This window comes from Anopheles coluzzii, chromosome 2 (assembly GCF_943734685.1).
Source record: "Anopheles coluzzii chromosome 2, AcolN3, whole genome shotgun sequence".
NCBI classification, from domain to species: domain Eukaryota; kingdom Metazoa; phylum Arthropoda; class Insecta; order Diptera; family Culicidae; genus Anopheles; species Anopheles coluzzii.
In genome coordinates this window covers 53,786,898-53,810,812 of record NC_064670.1, presented here as the reverse complement: position 1 = coordinate 53,810,812, position 23,915 = coordinate 53,786,898, and the positions used below count along the sequence as shown (strand labels likewise).

The 23,915-nt window shown below is 47.0% G+C and overlaps 1 protein-coding gene across 2 annotated transcripts; it reads right to left on the bottom strand.

Moving 5' to 3' along the window:
• Positions 1–2,371: 2,371 nt before the first annotated feature.
• LOC120951871 (elongation of very long chain fatty acids protein) lies at positions 2,372–23,722 on the bottom strand. 2 transcript variants are annotated; one of them, XM_040370850.2, is made up of 8 exons: positions 23,598–23,722; positions 10,870–10,941; positions 9,779–9,969; positions 9,457–9,537; positions 9,151–9,313; positions 6,932–7,068; positions 6,276–6,530; positions 2,372–4,274 (listed from the first exon to the last, which is right to left on the bottom strand). In XM_040370850.2, exons 2-8 carry the CDS (start codon positions 10,928–10,930, stop codon positions 4,086–4,088), a joined length of 1,077 nt encoding a protein of 358 aa, XP_040226784.1. In that variant the 5' UTR covers positions 10,931–10,941; positions 23,598–23,722; the 3' UTR covers positions 2,372–4,085. The 2 variants fall into 2 exon arrangements, with proteins under 2 accessions (XP_040226784.1, XP_049463158.1); XM_049607201.1 differs by lacking the exon at positions 23,598–23,722 and adding an exon at positions 13,874–14,007.
• Positions 23,723–23,915: the final 193 nt, after the last annotated feature.

The following is a 23,915-nucleotide window of genomic DNA, read 5'->3' as shown; positions in this document are numbered from 1 at the left end:
CTGACAGTGATTGCATTTACTGAATAATTTTATACTAATGATCACAAGGCCTCAAAACGAAGCAAACGAAGTGACATCGCTCCAGACACTAGGAGTAATCGTAACTAAACTCGGTTCAACGTCTTTGTCTGATTCCCCTCATGGGTTCACACACAATCCAACCCAAAAGAGCCATAGATTATCAGGGGTTCTCAACAATGTAGGACGTTTTTTTAAACTTTTTTCTTATTAGAAATGAACTATAGATGGCAGAAATGGGATTCTACAAGATCCGTTTTGGTCAGGCACATTGGTATTCCTATTGGATTGTGAGCCAATCTAAATAGGGTGCCGGTCCTGTCACATAAAGTTCACTTCATGATAGAATAAATCAAGAAAGTGTACCAAAATTATGAAAAGCCTTGAAAAACTCTGTAAGAGGTGTTAGTACATGTCTAATAGCAATTTTAGGAGACCACCAGGGATGGATTTTTAACTTTACTGACAAAAATATATTACCAAATACAGAAAGGAACTTTTTCTTTACAAAACATAATTACCAAACCAAATTACCAAAAAGGATAATAATCGAGAAAAAGAAACATTAACTGATGAATTAAATAATTCTTTGTATTTTGTTCAAATGTCACATACGCATAGAATACAGATACAATCAGTGGCGATTTTAACGGTAAGCAAAGTAAGCAATTGCGGGGTGCCCCGTCGATGAGGAGCCCCGCGGAGTTTTAGTCCAGCACCTATAACAGTTGATAGAATATGCGACTGTATTAGCAAGGAGGGCCCCGTGGGCGATGGAAGTTGGGGCCCCGTGCTAGTCGAACCCAGAGCACCCCCCCCCCCCCACGGCAGTAACACAATTTAGGCAGTTGAAATATTACATTTTCCAAGACGGATAATAGGTACGTCCCGGAAATCATGTACAGAGGGCAACAAGAATTCTTACTGCTTAGGGCCCCCGACACTGTAAATCCGCCACAATTAATAAAAATAAAAATTGCGACACATTTTAATTTACTCATTATTTTCTTTATTCTCCATTCCTGTATTTTGTTTGCTTTGCTATACAATTTTGCTGGCTGTTGTGTTGTTATGCCTGTCTTATTGCTATGCATGGTTTCTCTCAGCTTTAGTTTTGTTCTCCCCCTTCAGATACAAGCGTTTAACATTTTACTTAAACCTCAGCACTACAATTCATGTGTTTGCATTTTTGTTTCTTCACTCCATCCACATACTTCTTGGTGGGGTGAAACATTCACTTTCTTCGATTTTATCCTACCGGAACTGTGCCGGCTGCGAGCCATAACACTATCAAATGCTAACAACGAAGCGACGATTGTCATTTCTTGTGCTATGTGCGTATAACTATACGGAAAAAAAATGGGGCGATTTAAAAATAGAACAATTACGAAACAAATATGTTTCCCAACGGTGATACAACACAAAAATCGCAAAGTAAACAAAATAGATAGCATTGAAGATCGTTACAGAAACAATACATACCTATGACCTACGAGCGTACTCGTATCTCTTACTCACTAACAATGAACTATGAGAAGGAAGCATGACAAAACACACCCACAACACACGTAGAAAAGTTGGTGATCGTATTTCTTTCGATCTGCATTCGGGGGCGTAGCAGCTGTAGTAGCAGCAGCTGTTCATATGCGCTCTGCGCTATGCTCTCTTTAAAAGCTAACCACATTCAGCTGTCTCGCGAAACATTGCATTCGAAAGCCTACCATGTAGAAAGATTTAAAAACTAGCAACAAACTCTTCTTGGTATCAGTTCCTCGCTTTCTGTTCTATATACGGAAAAAGTACAGACTTTCGAGACTTCACAGTTAATGTTCAATACCCGCCTTTGCCAAAAAAAAAAAAGTTACATCCTTAGCTGACGACGCTCGTTCGTACGAAGCATGGCGTGCCAAACACATAACCGGCTGTTTGGCTGTTGTCGTATTACTACTCGCAACAATGCAAAGCAAACCATCTCCGATTAATTACATAGGTTAATTAAACAACAGCGATCGCAGGGAGACTAGAAGGAACAAAAGTTTGACTTTCTTGATAAGGCAACATAAATGATCAGATTTTAGTGAAACAATTTTTGTGAAAGTGAAACATTTATGCAAGACGAATGATACAAAACATACGGTTCAAACAATCCATCTTTGGAACAATCCATTCGGAAAACTGACAACTGAACAATAATTGATACAAAAATACCCTTAAACTGAGCGACAAAAGGTAAAGAACAACATTATGACGATATTGTGGCGTATTTGGTAGGACATTCCCACCTTTTACAATTAAGTCCGAGACGCGAAACATACAGACAGAAGGAAGAAACACAAACAAATAGGCGATACAATTCTGATTTTAGATTTTTCTTCATTTGTTTTAGACTTACACTGCGCTTCTTAACTTTATATTCAATGCCGACGTCCCGACAACAGGAATCGACAGAATGTATATGTTGTTTTGTTTTGTTTGTTTTTTTTTTAATCTTTTTCTTTACTCTCATGTCCTATTACCGCCACCATGCTTCGTTTGCCCTTAATCACTATACCGAATCGCTGCTGCTGCTGCTGCTGCTGTACACAAACCGCGCACGCGTATGTTGGAAACAGTCCACATACAATCACATACAACATCGATAGTTTTCTTTTTTTAGTCAGTTTCTTGGCATTAAGACCGCTCATTTTGCTGCGCCAGCAATTTTTAATTTATGTTGCTACTAATTCATCCTTCCTCAAAACGCTATTATAATCGGCTGCTCGCTCTCATCACGCTTTTCTGTTTTGCTAGCATTGTTTTATTCCTCTTCCACTTCCTTTTTTCTGTTCCCTATGCGGTTTCATTTGTTTTATATCATCTTTTTGATTTATACAGTAACGAAACAATTGTTTTGGTACACAGGTATTGCATTTCCTATATGTCTTCCTCCCTTTATCCTGTCTCTGGTTCGCTAAGCTTCTCTAGTACTGTACAATATGACTGTTAAAAAAAAACAAGTAACCAAACAAAAACAAAGTAAACGCAAAAAATCTAACACCACCGACTAACTACCAACTTGATCGTATTGTTTATAGTTTCTTCGAAGGGTCAACACACCACACCCGGTTGTGTGCCGCCAGCATCGTCTGGTTCGAAACGTGATAGTTGAACTGTTCCCATGCACGATGGACCCTCACGGACACACCTATGGGTGGGGTGGTAAGTAAGCAGCTTACTACACGCAAGCCGACACCTTCGACGCGTATCCTTATCTCATGCCCTGCCCTAATTTACTTGGTACTATGTAAAACATTCCAAAAAATACATTATCCATAATGCAGCAGCTTCCTGTCGAGCCACGCGTTTGTATGTGTGTGTGTGTGAGTGTGTTGATCCGGTTGTGGCTAGGGACCCGTAGCTGCTCTTCTGGAGGTGCGGGACCTTCGATCTTCACACATTAATATTATGATCGTGGTGCACACTCCATTCCCACCATCAAACCGGTATCCCCTCCTTCCATCTTGTATCCCGCCACCGTGTCGTCAGGCTGTGGTCCATACTGGCTTCGAGTACTGTTCCGTTTGCTCCGGCCATCCTGTTTCTTGCGCCACTGACTGCTACTGAGCACCGTTGTTCGGCCGTCGTTTAGTCATATGCTTCTGCGTGTCCACTGTGTGCGTGTATTACACCACAGCATTAAACAGGATGGAGGATGATGATATATTTGTGCAAAGAGTTGCGAACCGGGGTGACGATCGCGATCCCATTCTCTGGGGGAGAGGCGGGGCAAGTGAATACTGAACTCATCTTTAGCCAAAATCGTACTAAAAATAAACAATTCCCTCGCTCCGCGGTGGTGCACGGGCAGTTGCTTTCGCTCTTCCTAGAGCACTTCGAGACAGCCCCTTCGTAGAACGGCCAGTCGGACACACACATATGCACACACGCAGGTGACAGACACTCATGATGGTGGGGTTTTTTGGGGAGGGGGCGGTGATGATGACGAGAAGATTTGAATGATGACGATGATGATGATGATGAATATGATGATGCTAACCACCAAGGCCTATATCTAGTTGTTGTTAGCGTTATTGGATTTTCCGCACCCGTGCTCCACCGTTCTCGCCGATGCCGCCATTCGACTGCTGGATCGATTCGACAAAACCGTTCGAATTGCCATTGCTGTAGGAATTCGCCGTTTTGGCACCGCCGTTCAAGTAGATTCCATTTCCGGTCACCTTTCGCTGGTGCAGTTCGTCATCATCGTTCAGGACGGGCTGTTTTTTTCGTAGGAAAGGAAGGCAGAGCGAAAGGTACCACATTAGTAAATGCTAAATATGAATTAAGCAAAGAATGTATAAAAGTTTGAGAAACAAATTTGCGTACACGAAAATAAAAAAAAAGTATTTACAAATACTAAAAAAAGGCGCACTTTTCATTCCAGTTTCCTCACACTCTTGAATCAATCTCACTGTCCATCATTAATGGATTGGCAAATATTATTTTTTTGCACTGCTTCGTTGTTATTGCGCACTGCGAAAGAGCAAAGCTTCACCACGATCCATCAGTTTGATGATTCGTAAAACATTCCTGGGTATTGGACAGTACAATGGATTGAATGTTCTGTTCCAAACTGCCACAAAAACACATCATACTGATAGAATAATTGACGATGCTATACAAACCGAATCACTTTGGAGGTTAAAAAACCCAAACATATACACTCATCCAGTGGAACATTTGACGCAATTCGTTACGGCAACAAATGATTGTAATTAATTACTGAGCAAAGTGGTGCTTAGCTTAACCCCACAAATAACCGGAGGAAAACTAGTACCATTCGAAATATGCACGACAAAAAAGGGAACAATATATTTGAGCAAACAATCATAGGAGTGTCTTGGGCCAGAGTGCGCGCGTCACGAGAACGGATATTACGTGAAGCCTGCGTTTGTGTATTCGAGCCGTATCATTTCTGGGCATTCGAGTTTGCTTACAAGGTGCGAAAATTTGCACTCGTTCTGCGCGCTGCTTGGGGCTTGGGGAGAAGCGCTAAATCTCATCACGTACGTTCCGCAATTACCGCGCATTGTGCTTCTACGCTATGAGGAAGTAAACAAACAGGCGAACAATACGAAGATTTCAACCGGACAGGAAAAGTCTTCAAAAACCACTGAGAGGTCAAGGGAAAACGTACACGACACGCTCGGCGCGAGACGCTCGCGTTGCGGAGCAGCATCGTGTTTGGTATGGTCAAATACGTTACCCAACACTGCCCCGACACTTCAACGACAATCGGCAATACAAATTACTTCCCCGCCGTATGATCCTTCACCGGAGTGTGTGCTGGAGAATCATTTGAGCGGCAAAACATATCCACCAGAACGGAGTTACATAAAAGATAAACAATTTGCCACACTAAGCAAACTTGTTCGGCACATTAGGAAGAGAAGCCACAACACGCAGCCGCGCACGCAGAGGCTACACACTTTGCGCACTCTCGTTACTCAATTCGAGTGTGGCGAGCATGTGATTTTTAGACCTCTTCATAGCGTCGTTTTGCCCTTGGGCAGTGTACTTTTATGACCTTTCTGTCAGGTGCCGCGTCGGCCGATCTGAGCTAGCAATAACAATAGGCGTCCTTTTGCTTCTGCATCATTAGATCCTACACCCTCTTCCTGCTGAGTAGGGGAGGTAATAACTATCGCTTATTTTGATGGTAAATGCTCCGTTTCATCTTCAGATAACCTTGAAGAGCTCGTCTTTTTTTTTAATCATGCGTGTCTTTCCGGTGAGAAGCTGTGGCGTTCAAGTGAAACAAAATAGCGGAAAAGGTGTCCGTCGTACGCTAAAGGGCGCAAGAAATCTCAACCTTAATGTAGTCGGGTAGAGAGATAAACAAAAAACCAACGGGTGAAAAAACAAACCTGTTGAACTCGATTGAATTACCAACAGTCAGTGTGCAAATAATCGCTCATTGCAAATAAGTACCAGTCATTGTCGACAATTGATCGTCATTTTGACGTCAATTTGCGCTAAACTCTCGGCGATTGATGATCGCCACACTACCGTCACAAAGAACTTTATTAGCGTGTTTAAATGATTAGTGCCACTGGAGGAAGGATTGCGTTCGTGGCACATCCAATTATTCATCCAAAACTGTGACGAAAGCATGACAAAGAGACTTTTTTTCTTTGCATAGTACACGAATGGTTCTGGAAATGTTGAAAAGGCTGGCTGGTGACGTGAGTCGAGCACAAAAACAATACACTACGTACCATGCAAGCACCCTGGTTGTTGTTGACAATATCTCCGTTGTGCAGCTTGCCATTGGCGTGCGACTTGGCCAGCAGTGCTTCCGCTTCCCGCTTGGCCCGGCCGACCCGCTTGTTGTACGCCTGCTTGTAGAAATCGGAGAACAGGAACAGGAACATGATACCGTGCAGTCCGATCCACACCATGAAACCCTTCGGGTAGTCGCACTCGGTGAACAGCAGCTGGAACTGGTGCGTGAAGATGGCGACGAACTGGGCCTGCAAAGCAAAGGTTGGAAAAAATGACGAAATCAGTGAAAACGATCGCGCTCACTTCGAACGGACCGGAAATGGATCCCGGCCCAAGATTGATATGTGCGTGCTATTGCTGCTGCAAGTACCAGCACGCCTAGATCCAGTTAGCCTTCGAACATCTTTCGTTGCGGGTTGGAGGCAGGGAGGTGGTGGTACCGGTTCCGGTGTCACTACCAAAAGTGAATTGCGGAAGTAAACAATTCACGTAGACGCAAACATCGCACACCACCAGTAGCGTCGTCCTTAAACGACGATGCGCCCTTCAGAAAGGGTGGCCTAAGCCGATAATTGCCTTAGTGAGCGAGCAGCACGCACACACACCACACGCTAAGAATTCATCGACCCCAAACCGGATAATGACTTACCATCTGGAATGCAGTTAGATACTTTTTCCACCAGATGTACTTCTGGTACTTTGGTCCGAGGGCTGCCACCATGTAGTAGAAGTACATCACAATGTGGACGAATGAGTTCAGCATTGCGAAGAATGTGCTGTGGCCACCTATATTGAGTGATACGAACGAAAAAGAAGGAAGAGTTTCAATGAGAAAAATGCTTGCAAAGCAATAATTTTGTTTGAATTGTTACACTTTTTGGACACAGTTAAGCGTCTCACATGAACAAACTGTGGAAACTTGTACCCATTTCTGAATAGGAGAAACTCGTAAATTATTTACAAATACGAGTTATTAACTTCGATCGGTTTGATGCAATAGAAGGCAACCGGGTGCAATACTCATAAAAGCAATGCAAAAGTAAAATCAAGACATTGTAACAACACAATACTTGTATTGTTGTTTGTGTGTGATGTAAGGCAACGCGTTCATAGATGAAGCTTCTGCTAAAGCACGATCACAAGAAGGAGAAGAAAGGCAGTCGGAATAATTGTAAACAAAACTGAGGTAGCTGAAGCATATGAAATTGTTTCAACAGTCAAATTTCGACAACTATCTGTCACGGCGGCTATGATCACACATGATCACGAAGCAGTTTCAAAGTAGCGAAACAAGTTACACGAAAATACAATTTCCAATCGCTTGCACATGAACATGCAGCGAACAAGTGTGCAATTGGGTATGTGCTGCGTGATGATCACTGATAATAGATGACAATAATGCATCAGCCAAACATTGCGTGCTAGATAATCTATGTAGACAAATGATTATTAAATTTCAACGAGCTACATTAAATAATGAAGCCATTAGCGTTTTTTTCACGATCAATTCTATCACAATCCGATCGGTTAAACGATGAAGGTTAAATAATTATCCCTTCCCGTTCGAGAAGGGAACTTTTTGCATGCTGCCCATACTGTAGCCTCGAGTAGTTTTCCTCCATCGTGTGGAACACGCCCGGTTTCAAGCGAGTTCCATTGAGCGCGAGTCAGATACTAGATCCTTCTCTCGCCATCATCATCATCGCCGGTTCGAGAAACAAGTGCGCCAGTTACAACATCGTGTACAATTTCTGCACACAGACACAGATAAAGCACAAATGGGGCCGAGAGTACGAAACGTGTGATCAATTACAGCAGGATTGCCATTTACTTTCTGCTTTGCCGTTCGACTTTCGATCAAACTCGATTTTTACGCTTGTAAAGCGAAATAACCTGCTTGCCGACGACGGCGGTTGCGTAGGGAGAGCTGCTGCTACTGGACAGACACTGAATTCTAATCGTTTCATGACGTCGGGCGCGCATACAGATCGCAAATATAGCCGCCCTGGAACTGTGAAACAATGTGGAACAACGCGCCTGCGAGGTGCGAATTCGAATTTGCACTCATTTATAGGCCACCTATAGGATTGCCTCTCACTTAGCAAACGCGGTTAGAGATAGCAATTTAGCAACTTCCGCCAATGAAAGTTATTTACACCTAAAGCATACTTCCCGTCTTGTGAAAGTATTGTGTCATTGATTTTCTCTCTCGCTCGCTATTATCGCAAATGTAAACGAAACGTGTCGTGGAGCTTTTGTAACACAGACACACGCACACAAACCTTTCTCCCTCCTACCTCGGCACGAAACATCATCCCGGAATGTCGATCATTCATCGAAAAGTGGTGACGCGGGGTCAGACAAACCGGTTTCTGCGGCACGGGAAGCCGGTGCCGCACACCAGGCAAGGCCGCAAGTCGATCGAGCTATCAGCGGCCAGAGCGGTAGGAACGGTTGTGGCAAAAATAGTTCACAACATGTCCCCTCGTCCCGTTGTCCCGTTGTCAGATCCGAAAACGAAGATCCGGACACGTTAATACGTAATGAGAGAGTGTAAATAATAGCAACGAGCCATAAAAGTAATAGCGCCAAGAGAAATGGTGGCACAAAGCAACGGACAACCCTTTCCAAAATACTGCAACCGAGGCTGACCGGGGAACCGGGGAGGGACAGAAAAAGAAGAATAATGCCCTGCAAATGTCTTCCTTTTTTCGAGAAGAGATTTTTGTTTTTGCGTTGGCCTTCTCATACATCATCTCGAGCGAAAGGGGATTGGTGAGTGGGTTGCGTAATCCTTTCCATGTTGACCTATTTTTTCCCCAGCAGTTGGAGGTGAGAGGTTGGCGCAGATCGCGCAGGTGCACTTACCGGGGGCGAACTTCATGCCCATCCACACCGAGAACGGCATGCAGCCGTGGTGGATGACGTGCAGCGTCGAGACGTGCTGAGTCTTCTTCCGCAGGATGAAGAACAGCGTGTCGAAGAACTCGGTGAATTTCGAGACATAGTACCACCAGCACGTTCGGGCCATCTGGCGAGCAGTGAGCGGGGGGGAAAGAAGGAAAGAGATGTTGCAAGTTAGTGTGACACGTTCAAAGTACTCGCGTCTCGAATGTAACCAGGCAAAAACAGAAGCAAATACTAAGGATATCAGTTGCAAAAATGTGTCCTTACCCGTAGAGCGAGTGGGTTGTCGGAGTAGTCGACAGGTTGGCATCTGAAGCTGTAGCGTCCTCCCCATCCACTTTGAAGGTACTGTAAGGGAGGCGCATTTTTTAAAATTACGCAAAAAAAAAAGAAAATCGAAAATGTAAATTCAATGCTACCGGATCTCATCGTCGCGTTGCATAACCAGGGGTTTGAAATGAACAAACGATCTCACACACAGATAATGCAGGGAAAACAAGATCACACCAAACGAGCAATGATAACTAGCGACTGTGAATGTGAGCATTGTCCGTTGATAATCAGCCGCCGCATGGGCGTGTGAGCTTACCTCGTAGAATATCCATGTGCTGAAGATAGTTTGGAAGAGATTATAAATTACTAGAGTATTCCTAAGGTCCATTGGTTTTCGCTTCTCCATAAGCTTTGGTGCTAGCGATTTGCTAAAGTACGCATAAAATATGCAAAGGCCTAGAGTGGGAAAGGGCGAGGACATCATGGGCCAATCGGCGACGCGGGGATCTGCAAAAACGAACAGAGAAAAGAAGAAGAACATTTGGTATTAGGAGAAAGTGCATGTCTAATTGTCCGAACTGCCACCGTCTGGCCACACAGGGCAAGTCGCGGGGCATAAATCAATGCGCCCTCATTAAGGTTGCGGCAAATGGCGACCCAAATTGTTGGGCCCGTTCCCTTATCCGCTGACACCACACCCGACCGTTCGACCGCTTTTCACTGCCATAGTCGTCGTCGCTGTCCGGTGCTGCTGGTGGCGTTTGAAAATTATGCACCCTGTGAGCGCTACACATCGCGCAGACGATCGTTCAATTAAGCCAGCAGCAGCAGCAGCAGCAGTGGCACAGGTAGCGCGCAGGCGACGAAGGTTAAAACTGCACAACACACATCGGCGTAGACCAGCGCCAAATGGAATGCATAATCATACCAACACCCGTGGATGAGACGCGGGGGTGACAGGGATGGTTCGGAATGGAATGTTAAAGCCAAACACCGTCCCACCAGCAGCGGTCGGTCAACGACGGAAGGTGGCTTACTTTCGATCGGTAATTGATTCGGTATGCCCCGAAGCCAATTGATGCGACACGCAGGTCACGCGCCAAACCGACGATGGAACGACGTCGGTGTGCGACACCAGGACGGCGCGACCGACCGATTTGCTAAGCGTGGCCATTTGACTGCGGCGACGGCGGCCGTTGCCGGGGCATTAGTGTCGCTAATTAGTTTACAACGCACTCGTCCGATCAAGTGTCCCGATAGTCATCAACCCCTGCCCTGGCGTTGCTGTTGTGGATGACGATGGTGGGACGGCACTGGCGTTTGTTCGAATCCGTAGCTCGTAATTTCTCTTTCAGCAGTACGCACCAAACTACACCACCCCAAAAATGGCTCATTTTCTTCACTTACCGCTCTGATTGTCCATGAGGTCTCTGTACCAGTCATATATGTTGGTTAAAATCTGTGCCATTTTGAGCGAATCTGTGGAAGACGACGAAAAGAGACAAAAATAGGTTAAATTGATGATCAAAATCATACACACATACACAAACAAACACAAGTAGAATTGTTATCTTTGCTTGTCAGCCGAAAAGAAAACGACGACCCCAATCTACGCACAGCAAAGCATAACAAAACACATCGCCGAGTTCGTTGCATCCCCCTTTGGGAGAGGGGGAGGGGGATGGGGCTAATCTGCTTGAAATGCGGTGGAAGATTGCATCTCGATCGCACGCTCTCACGCTCAAAGACAACAAGGCACACAACACAAGCGCGTAGAGCGCCCGCACGGTGTCCGCTATGATAAGCTAACGAAAGCGAAAATTAGGCCAAGATCGCCGGTTGCTCTCCCCTCCCTTTTGCTCGGCGGTGTTCATTCGACATCTCCTTTCCCCCATTCGGTCACATCGTTGCATGGAAAGCACGCGGAGGAAGAAACAAAACAGCGATTTTTGATGAGAAACCCCACCGAAACCGAACGCATCGAACAGTGAAGCGAAACACGTCGAATATAATGTGAGATGATGATGATTTGCATCATTTTTCGTTGCAAGCGCAAATATCGTTTGCGAGAGCGGTTTATGTTGAGGATGTCTGGTTGTTGGTTGTGTGGAAAAGCTTATTTCATCACAGGTGCGAATGAAACCTCAACTGATCCTCATCACACTACACACTGCCTGGCGCACAACGGGTTGCACACCGGTTTGTCTGCAGAATCGACTACTTGTGCCCGGTACACGTCCAGTAGTGGCAGTACCAGTACACATTTCAGGGCTACAACTTTTATTCCCATGCGTGCCATGAACGTGTGTGTGTGTCTGTGTATTGTTTTCCCTTTTTTCCCTACCGCAGCGCAGCAGAAGATCGTTTCGTTTCGCCTGCCTGTCACGCAAAATAACAACATGCGCAACTTGTCGCAATTATGTAATGCAAACGATAGTGAAACCACCGAAAACAACCGTTACCCATCCAGCGTCGACGTCATTCCAGCGGGTTGCGGGGAGAGGTGCGCAGAAGAACTGGTCACCTACTGTGGCATTCCTCGCCACTTCTCTCCACTGCGCGAGGAGAATAAGTACACGATAGGGGTGGCGGGTTGCGCTTCGCCCGAGGGATTGGGCAAAACCCGTCATCACACGACACACACACAGCAGGAGAAAATCGTCGGATTATCGATGGACAGACGGACCTCTGGCTGCTTGCTTTGGTTGTGGTCCCCCACACAACCGGTAACCTTGAAGAAGCGGACAACAAACTGCAAGAGTAGGACGAGTATGATCGGTGGTTCCAGGGTTCGTCGCCTGCGCTGTTTGGTATGTGTGCCGCGCACAAGGTGGAAGGCTGCAAAGTTTCCTTTTTCTCGTTTCGCTGACTTGCGAACTTTTACGCCGTGCAATCGGTAGTTCACACACACAGACACACATGGAGTGTGCTCTCGCAAAAAAGGTGAATGGCGAAATGTGTCTGCAGTAAACAAAAAAAGAAGGTAAGCGCAGAGAGTAAGTGCACTACGTGTGTGTACTACTGCCGCTGCTTCTCGATGCTGGGGGTGTTGCACATACAGATTCCTTCGAGATGGTTCGATTTTGCACCGTAACCGGTACATTGCAGCTGCAGAGGGGGCTGCTGAGTGTGTGTGTGCTCGTGATTATGCTTTACTGCTATGCATTGCCTTCTATTCGTTATCGTGTCGTTTCTTCTTCTACGCCTTTTGCCACTCTCTTCTTGGTGGTGGTGTTGGTGCTGCTGGGTGCAGCTGATGAGCCGCACGTGAGGAGAGCCAGTTCGGGCCAGGGCGGAGGGTACAATCTTGCTTGCACACGACCCAGTCACGAGACGTGCCGCCGCAAACCCATAATCACTGACTGCAAGCGCACACACACATACGCTGCCCAAAGTAAGGCAAAGCATGGTGGTGTGTGGGACTTCTTTCACTTTCCTTCGTTGGCGACTAGCACTAGTACTACTGGGGGAGCAGTCCAGGGAGTTTCCGTACGAGAAAACCGCTACTCTCTCACACACACATACACACGCATTCGCACATTTAGCCGAGAAGCCACCGGAGAGTGGCTTAAGTAAGGCAAACTCCACAGCAACGGAAAACGAACAACACAGCGCGAAAGCGACCCCCCCCCCCCCAACCGACACACCAGGCAAAAGGCACAGCGTGCGCATACCCGCCAGTTATGTCATCATCGTCACGTTCCGTGGCACTACTGGGCGGTGAGTGTGTGTGTGTGTGTGTTTGTGTGGCGGCCGAGGCATCGTCGAGACTAGTCCAGAAGAAAACGGCAAAGAAGCGATCGCAAGCAACATCCAAGTTCGTGACCACTAACACAACCGAACCGATGGACCAAACGTGCCTGGTTTGTTGCTATTTGTACAATTCACTAGACTGGCGTGGAGTTTCTATGTGTGTGTGTGTGCGTCTTATGCTGTCCCCAATAGAGTGGAGAAGAAAAACTCGATTCCGTGATGCGACTAGTGCCAAGATGATCGCTATTATCACCACTCCTGAATGGGCCATTTCTGGTGCACACCAGTACTGGGCAATCAGCAACCGCGCGACGTTCATTCACTGATTTGCACCGACCTCTACATCTTTGCACCGCTTCTCAAGATCATTCACTTTCGCTTTCATGATAGCGCAAACCATTTGTTTCCTCTCTCTCGCAAGTATAGAGGCCACACAAAACCATACACACACACACGCGCGTTTTGCTGTTGTTGGTAAGGATTGCTTGCTAAGGTCATCTTCTCCGAACGGATCACTAATTTTCCGGTGGAACCGGCAGTACGGAGCAGCAAACAGGGCGAGCAAACAGATCGGCTTGAAGGTTAGCCAAAAAGGGCTGTCCATTCTATTTTTTTACTGTCCTTTTGTTTCCACTGGTTGCACCCTCACATCGCTTACCTCTCCTCACTGCGTAGTTGGAAAATAGTAGAGAGCACCCGGGAACACAACCGTAGCCGGCAGACGCTGGTTCACTTCTGACGGGCAAGCTCTTAACGGCACCTCGCTCGACCGCGCATTGAAGTCTTTCGTGTTCGTTCCGGTCCTTTTTGTACGCACTCGCCCGTTCTCGAGGATTTCGCGCTTCGCGCTAATGGTACACACCATTATCACACGAGTAGTGGCACCGAAGAACCTCGAGTGGTGCGTACTGCAGACGGTGTTGCAGTTTTCGTGAAACGAATTGTCGTTACTTTACCAAACTGTTCTCTATTTTTAATGATTTTGCAGTCTGTCTTTTTTTTTTAGAAATGTGTTTACAGAATTTGCAACGGTCCTTTTTTTGGCCCTGAAAACAACCATCTCGTGCGAGTAAAAAGAGATTTTCCCATGCAGATGGGCAGCAAAATAGTATCCCAGGCGAGTGCTATCGCTTAGCGTTACCACCAGCAGACAGGCAAACAAACACGTTGAGTGCAAAACGCGCCCGTACTTAACAAGCTAATTACAACCTCACCTACCATCAGATCGTATTATGGCGGCGGGTCGTCATAAAACAGCGTGTTTAAGTAATCGTTTATTTGCAGCGCGCTAGAGGTTTGTGTTTTTGCTTTGTTACACACACACACACAGACACACAAAAAATGAACTGACACCGCACAATTAGCGCAGATTAATCGTCAACAGCAAAATGAAACAGTTTTCGCCAGGCAGAGTAGATATGGATTAGTTGCAGAGCGCACTGCAACCAAACCGGAACCACACTAAATGGAACTCATTTTGCGAACAAAAAAGAAGAAGATTGTATCACTCCAGCGGATACCGGATTCGGAACGGAATGTTAATGTCTTCTGTGATACCGGAAGCAAATGCTTCGTTGGTTCTCATTTGATGGTTGGTTGACTTACCGATCGATCATGATATTGATCGTGCCTTGATGTCTATCTAGGCTCTTTCTTCACCTGCGCTGGAGTTGAACTTTGACCAGTGATTCGTTGGAATAATATTATTAACACAAACCCACCCGACCCGATTGTAAAACATGAAAGGTGTGTCATTGGAACCCCGAGGCGTTGTTCTTCTTTCAGCTGCCGGTGTGGTGGGCGATCGCACTACTGTGCTCTGACACAATTGACTGATAATGTTTTAAGTTAGCGATGCCGGTGGACAGCGCCATCCGCCGTTCGTCAAGGTTGGAGATTAAAAAGAAGGCTTGGCAAGAAAATGTAACCAAGCGCAAATCAAACATCTCCACCGAGAAGCTGCCCTGCACAGCCAACCTCCACCATCTGTTTGCCGATGGGCAATGCTATGTTCTACCTCGTACAGGTGTTTGATTATCACTTATAGAAGTGGCGGATAGTGGCGAATGTAGCCAATAGGCTCGAAGTATCTATAATATAAGGGGAAACAAATCGAATAACGTGTGCAGAGAAGGGTGTTAAATTCACCAAACACGTGGTATGCCAACTCTTAGTGACCACGTGGAAGGGCTCTTTTTCTCCTAGAACTACAAAATATACAAAGCAAAAGAGCACCTGGGCTGAGAGGTGATTTTATCGCTCAACACACAAATCTTTGACTGTGTTACATCATGGTACGCGACAAGAACGAATGGAAGATGAACCATTCCTGGAAACCTGATTTTATAACTCTAGTTCGGCCAAAGTTGGGCGGCGGATGGTTTATTCCATTCATCCCTCCTCTGAACCTGTTTTAGCATGTGTGTTCTGGGGCGTCGACCGACCGGGCAGGGCACAAACCGGGTAACACACATCTATTTTATTTTACACGTTTTCCCATGCTGATCGAAAACCACATGCCGAGAGTTGTAATACGGACCCACCGGCATCTTCGCATCGATGGTCGCCCAAATGCCAACAACACCGAAGAGGTATGGAAGGATAGTTTGTAAAAATGCAAATTAAACGATATCAGCGGGCATGCCACGCTGATCGTGACACAGAAAAAAAAGAAGAGCTGTAATAGAACCTTGCCAACGGTCCCGCCCGTGTGCCCAGTTTGTTCGATTTGGTTTGTGGTTCATCAATATTCAGCAGTACCGGGTACCGGGTGGCATCTTCACCACTTTCGGCCGAAACCCACTTTTTCAGTGGATTTTTGTTTTTAATTTAATTTTCATCGGTTTCAAAGTCAACAAGTATTCGGACACGAGCCCTAGAGCACATAACCTCAAGAACAGAAAAGAAACAACACATCAAGGACAATTGTGTCTTACTGCTAGCTAAGCCGGATATCCTATGCGACGGGCTGATCGACAAAGAGGTCAATAGTAAAAAAAAAAAACAAAATCCGGAACACATGTTCTCGGTGATTACGATTAATCATTATCTTATAAATCGCATTAAAATGAACAATACGTGCCCTCGAAATGGATGTTTCCTTTGATTTTGTAAAGAACCATAAAGCCTTTATGACATTTAAATTAGGCGATCTTATGGAGCAGAACTTTACCAGTTCTCCTTCACAATATAGTTCTGGCCAGATATATGAAGGCAGCAAAGGAATAAAGTATAGCTAGATTGTTTACTTTTTATTCGAAGTGAACGGCCTTGTCGTAATCAACAAGTATACATTTCATTTAAAAACTATAAAAACATATCTTAAGGTAATAGCAACATTTAACAAACGTCTTCTAGAAAATACATACCCAAGGTTAGCAATATAAAAAATAATGCACAATGCGCACATAAACGCAACCAATCTTCCCAACGGCAATCGAATATCCGAAGAATCCCAACACTGAAGAGCCGAAGAAACGGTACCCGTGATGATTGTGATGTCAGCAGCACGGCTGCTAACGTCAATATAACAACAGCTGAGAAGCGACGCGCTAACCACGCGGTCATATCCCAGACCCCCAACCTTCCCGGAGAAATGGGAATGAAGCGTGACTAACGAGCATTTAAGTGACGTATTCTGCGCGCGCGGGCGCGTGAATGGCAAAAAATGGCAATGGAAAGCCCAGAAGATGATGGGATTTACTGCCAAATGGGAAGAAAGCACACCGTAGCACTCCGCATCCCCGCCGTTCGATGAATGAACGCTTGAGAACCGTTGTCGTGCGGGGTGAAGACGTCAATTTCGCATCACCCTTTGCAGACGACGCGCACCCAGTCATCAGGATATTGCTTCATCGTCTGTCCGACACACACACACGCACACACGTGTCAGCAGGTGATTGCAAATTGACTTGTCCTCTCGACATGGTGCACAAATCTGAGGCAACCTTTTGCTCGAGATCCTTCTAGAGATCGAGCAAATGGCGATCGGCGTACTGTGCAAAAGTGCACGCGTGTGCATGCGCTAAACGGCGAACAAAATGCGGCCCATGTGATGTAAGATAATGTTCGAGATCCGATTAGATTGCTCCCCATGGGCAGCACCACCACCGCACAGCGATCTCGGCGATCGGTCCAATATAATCCATTACATACCTCAGCCCCTCGGTCATCCGCTGAAGGTACAATGTTATTCACAAAACTGCGCGTTTTCTATCTCTCTTGTTCAACCCTGCCGCATCCGCGAGAGGGGGTGGTCGGTTGGGAGTGATATTAAAAATTCAGTCTCTTTTAATTGCACACAATCAATGCTCGGAGCCCGCCGCCACGTCCACACGCTCGCTGAAGGTGGTTGTTTTGTAAGGGTGTGTGTTGGATGGGTCTCTCGATGGTCAGCGAGCCCGCAATCGGTACCACCATCGAATCCAGCGAAGCCAAAATATTCTTCACCGTACCTTGTGGACTTTGTGGTAGAATTGTGGTGGAAGGGTTTGCTTTTAATTAGATGTTTAAGGGCGACGAGGTTTGCGACGGGCAATAATAATCGGGTCTGGGTTTGGGCGCCACTACAATGCTACCACCGTCCCTTGTGTATAGTGGAGGGCACCTCCCCTCACACACAAACCTATCGGTGCATTTGGTGAGGGTCGAAATAAATTCGGAAAATCTCCACTCAAGACCCGGTGCAAGTCCAGTACAGCACACTACATGCAGCTCCAGCAGTTAAGTGGGCGCAGAGCGGGATCAATAAAATAGAATTTAGATTTATTAATATTAATGCTATGTTAACTCCCCCCTTTGAGAGGGCCAAGAGAAAACCAACCGAGACCTAATTAGTGATAAGGTTCAACGCAGATCCGCCTAGCCTAGACCTAACACTAGGGACATTTATGAACTAACAGTACTTGAAGATGTAGCCGTAAAACCATTACCGATACGCTCATTCTCATTCAGACCCTAGCGGCAAATCTACCTAATGGGCTTAAAGGTACTTACGAGCCGCCCCTTTGTTTCTTTTTTCTGGTTTGTTTCAGTTTTATTTTCTTTAATTGTCATGTGGCGAGGAAAAAGGCAACGACAGCATACAATCCGCACACACAAACACACACTCACATACGTCGTTGAACATTCCTTTTTCTTTAAAGCTCTAACGGTCACGGCGGAAAGGGAAAGGGAGGAGAGTCCACCACATGCACCATCAACATGCACAGGTTTAACCTGCTCTGTTTCCAAACAAACCGAAGTCCACACCGTCGCAGAACGCCACCACTTCCTTGCCTCGCCAAATAGCAAAATTGGCACACCATGGTAGTGTGGATTGGTCAAATTTTCCGCTTTCCACCACACCGTCGAACCTGCGTCGGCTGTTCGCACGCGCGCCAACACAACAGCCAAACGGTTCTAGGGAGTTCTTTCGGCAGTGCGTTGTTTACGCGGCTTCTTGCGCGACCAATGCGGGGTGGAAACTGGTGTGCAAACTGAAAGAGCCTTGCACAATACACGCACACACACTTCCTGGTTGTGGAAATGGACTTTGTTGTTTGTTGGCGCTGTGAGTCGCTCGCCATTGGAGTTGTAGTAAATCTTTTCACGGCAAACCGCGCAACAGTGACACCGGCTCAAAACGGCTCGATTATTTGGTTACGGCGAGCGATTTTGTCCACAGACCGAGTGTCTACGGCAAAGAGTGGTGCGGAACGCATTTCCGACGGTGATGGAGCGTCGCCACGCCCCACTCCACCCCCCGCCCAGGAAGGTGGGACGGACAATCTTTCGTGCAGTGTGTCACACGCACGCAATTCCATGCGCGCCGATAATTTGTCGTCGTTGCCTCCGGCCGCCAGCGCCGTCTGCGGCCACTGTCCGGGGGATTCGTGCGTGCTTGTGGTGTGCATGAGCGCTGGTACCGTGTATTTGCGCGTATTTTCTCTTTCTGGCACTGTGAGAAAGGCTCGCCGGCGACTTTAAAATGACGTCAGTTCGGCATGTCTCTTCAGCAGTCGAAAGGCGCAAATAGGAGTGGACCTGCTCCTCCGCGGTACACCCTTCCATGCTCACACTCTACTGCTGTGGTGATGGTAGTGGTAGTGGTGGTGGTGGTGGGCCAGCAGTGCGTTGTTGATATTTCCTCATTGAGAAATCATTTCTCGAACGTTCGTTCGCACGCTGCAACCTTGTACGATAGTGTGTGTGTGTGTGTGTGTGTGTGTGTGTGTGTGTGTGTGTGTGAGAGAGAGAGACAGAGAGAGAGAGAGAGAGAGAGAGAGAGAGAGAGAGAGAGGAGGGGAGGCAGAAGGGGGCAGGGGAGTTTTCTGCTTGCAGCAGTAGCAATGGCAGCAGCAGCACCAACAACAACATAACTTCCCTCCGCCATGCCCCCCGAGGGGAGGGGAGCGACCCTGTTTTGTTCGGAAATGGTCGCGCGCGCGCTCGTACGAGTGGTGGTGTGTGGAGTGCACGTACATCGGACATATGAAAGGAGGGTTGCCTTCTTTTTACAATTTTCCCTCACCATAAAATGCCGTCTTCACGTAAGGTGAAGAGAGTGCCTCTCCGCTCCGTACCCCGGAACAGGCCGACCAAACTAATCGGGGTCATCTCATCGCTCGATCCAGCCGTCCGATTGACAAATCTTTCACTTGGGCGATGGTCGTTTGGGCGTTTGACCTTTTGCCAGGGCGAGGCCCGTGGGTCGCTTTGTGGCCCTTGCAGCGAGGGCTGACGATCGTTGAGGAATCGATCCGTGTTGCGGCGGGAGATGAGACTGAAGAGGGTAGCAAGGCCAGGCCCCAGTGATCGAATTAATGCAAAGAATGTTGTTTCCTACACGCGTGCTGACACTCCCGGGTCACGCTACCCCTGTTACACCTCTGCCTCATAGTTGCATATGAGGGTGGTCTCTAGTTCGGGGGAGTACGACATGCCGATAACACGGCGAAGCATTTGGACGACTGCAGAGTGCCAAGTGCCAGATGCGGAAAGGTACGCACGCACAATAAAATGTACAACCGTTGTACGATAACGAGATCACTTTACGTCAAGTTAAAGCACGCAAAGGCTTATCTGTGTCGATTAACAGGACAGTAGACAGGTTTACAGGGCTTAGCACCCGTTCAATGATAAAAGAAAGTACATTAATCCATCCCAGTATCCAGCGATTTCCGGATTGGCATACACCGGTTGGCGAACGTCTGCCGCGTCGTTGTTTGAAAACTCCGAACACATGCGCGTGTCGATAAGCGATAACGGTGACGTATTCGTACCATCGGCTCAAAGTCCAGCTGTATCGCGAGACGTTTTTCATACCACCTTCTGGCGTTGAATCATCATCGTAAGATGCATTTTTCAATCAGCCGAAAACCATGCACACATCGACACGCATCGAGGGGCACCGAGGAGGGGTGGTGGCATAAAACACTGAAGATTGTCATCTTTGTCACCCTCGTGCAAATAGCTTGGCACAGCTACAGCCGGTACACACCCACACACCCGGGGACGATAACGCTTGGGATCGGACGAGTATTTGTGTGTGTGTGTGTGTGTGTGTATGGTTGTGCAACAAGTTACACTTCCGATGAGAAGCGCCAAAATTGGTGCGATTTTCCGCGGGAAATGTGTGTTCCATAGTACGAGACGGAATGATGATTCATGGTGCCCGAGAGTTTTCCCATCATCCCTTTCTGTGTTTGATTCCCCCTCTTGTGTACGATTCTGCGCCATCAAGCCCCCACCAACGTTATCAGTTTGCTTAAAGGGGTTATTCATAATTCGATTACTCACTGGGCTGGGCGTAAGGTTTATCAACAGAAACGTTAAATGACCACACGCACACACACACACCCATACACAGTCGCACGGTCTTCGTACGGTTGTCGTTCGCTTTACGTTACTTCTCTTTCCCTTTTTGTTTTCATGTAGACGGAGTTTTGGAAATCGATACCACGTCGATTTCCCGGCGTGTTTGTGGGGCAGAGTAAGCGTTTACGCACACATACACAAACACATCTGTAGCAGGCGTTTGGTGGGTTGATGTTTCACCTGTTTCACCGGTTTGCCTTCTCCTCGCGAGTCACACACCAGCTTATACGAGCATTGGGGGGTTTCAATCCAGCGCACACCAACGGATGGCAGACAACCAGTAGAGCACCGTTAAATTGTAAATTTTCCTTCTCATCGGAGGTCCCTGCAATGCACACACTAACACACACACATACACGCGGGATTTACTTTCAACGAGGTCGTTGTGATGAGGTTTTCGGTTAGGTGTGTTATACGGTTGACGATCTACTGCCAAGGTTTGCTCTATCTCGCTGCCACCCAATGGTGGGTAATAAAAGAAAAACGTTGATGCTGATATGCGTTCCGCATCGTGTATGATACGATGATGGACGGCGCGTGAAGAAGGCTTGTCTCGAGCGGAAGAGCTGTAAGCACGAAATTGAATGACCTGCTGAAAAGTGGGCCTGTGTTCGCTGTGTGCAACAGTAGGCGATGTCAAGAAGCACACTGGCTTTTTGCTTTGCACAAACTTTGATATGCACTCATCATTCGGTTCGAGACTCGGTCGATTAAAGGACGAAAACCCTTCCCTTCTTTGGTGCGAAGTGGTAGTTGCAGTCGGTCGGGGGGTGTTGTTTGGTGCAAGTCAACTGTTTGTTCGATTGTTTTCAACGACCTATCAACTACGTCCTGTGTGACATCCGACAAAGGAGTGCAATTAAAAGGAGGTAAGCTATGCGACTAAGTGTTCTGTTTCCGCTCCTTTCGATTTTTGAGGTCGTTGCCAATGCTCGGGACACTTCCGTACCTTTCAATAAGACCATGACGGCGTGCAGCCAAGCCGGATCGAAAACTGTGACAGCGGACCATATGATGGGTTATGCTATCTAGTGCTATCTTCCGTCCCTCTTCCACTGCCAGTTGCGAGCGGGTGCGTCAGACCAGCTGAATTTGTTGACGCGCTCGTTTGCTGTGTCAAACCCGCGGTAGGCATGTCACCCAATGCTGTGCCATGGCGCTTCGTCATCTGAACTGTGTTTGCAAAAATATGCTCCAAATTGGACACTTTGGATGGCGTGCATCGCGAACACAACTTGTTTCATGTGCACTTTAATTTTTTTTGTGCTTCTCGTCCGAACAGCAAACGGCAGACAAACAGCCGCGGCATCAAAACGGCAAACGGTTTACATCCGGCGTTCCGTTACCAACCAGCCTATGGAGCCCCTTCCACAAAGGCAAGACTTGTTTGCTGCGATTGGTTCTTCTCCTTGATGGTGCGAAGATTGAGAACGAAAAAAACATGAATCATCCTCATTCGAGATCCGTTGCAGATACGTTTGGTTGGGGCGGCGGAACACAAACATTGAAAATGCAAGCGCCATTCCGAGTACTGAACTAGCGCCCTATAAACTACACCACCATACACACCCATTCGCAAGAGGATAAAAAACGCCGAAAGTGCGTTTTCTCGCTCCATCTCTGACCCCGACCGCTATTGTCAGAGCGGTACGACAATAAACAGTGTGTTTTCTTGGCCCCGAACGAAAACTACTTCCACTGGCTAAAATTAGCTGCAGGAAACAAAACCATCCGCACCAGAGAGACCACCATCATCTTGCACCGATCGAAAAGTGGCCAAGAAGAACCCACACACCACCAACGCCCGTAAAGATATCCACGCGTACAACAAAAACACACCAGGCGAGCAACTTTCTTTCCTGCTTTCTTGCGGAAAAGCGCAACATCGCGCCACATGGCAAATGCTGGACTAGCTGGCTAATTGCACCGCCAGGTAGCTGCGGCTCACAGAACGATGCAAACTATAGAACAAAAACTTCGGCTACGATGGTGTTCCGATCACCTTTGCATCACACAGTTTGTAGGGAACATGGGCGGAACGGGCTGATACGATGGCACAAACCCTTTTCAATTACTGGATTAGAAGACGACTCGCAAACATTCAATTTTACTGAAACTATGATCGGATATACTTCTGCTGCTGCTGCTGCTGCTGATTCTGGGTGGTGATCTTTTGTGAACTGCTGTACGGCAATTTTTATCTTTCCAACGGTCGTAACACACATCTGTAGCTGCAAATCAGGGTGCCAATCAATCGATCGCACCTCGTACGAAGAGACAGCCGCAAACAAGCGACGGCAAGTAATCACGCCACCCGAAAGCTACCTGTTTGGCGGACGTAAAATAATACAACACTCGAAGGAAAAACAGTCACACAACCAGTCACGAACGCACGCTGGGAAACACACGGCAGCTGGCCAGAGCGGGAGCGTGAAGCGAGGCGAAAAACGAATCCCACCACATTCCCACCAAACCGGTAGGCTAACCAGCATGAAATTTGCCAAATGCAGTTAACAGAAACTCACTATTTAACGCTGGGTTTCGGCGAATCAATCCTTCGGGCAGGAGCGCGAACTTAACACGTCCGAACTTTTCAAGCGCTACTAACACAGTACGGTTCGAGCTCAAGATACGCTATATTGTGTGCGGTCGGCACACTGGATCGTTGCGGCACCATTTGCTGGCCAACATTTAAAGTTGTTCGTTAAATGTTTGACAGATCCGGTGGGGCCAACACTGGTGATTGAACGCACGATTGGGAATTGGTAAGTTTGTCTTAAGTACCCCAGGAAAGTAAATAGATGGACGGGATCCGTTAGAACTAAGCTTAAACGCTTACGTAG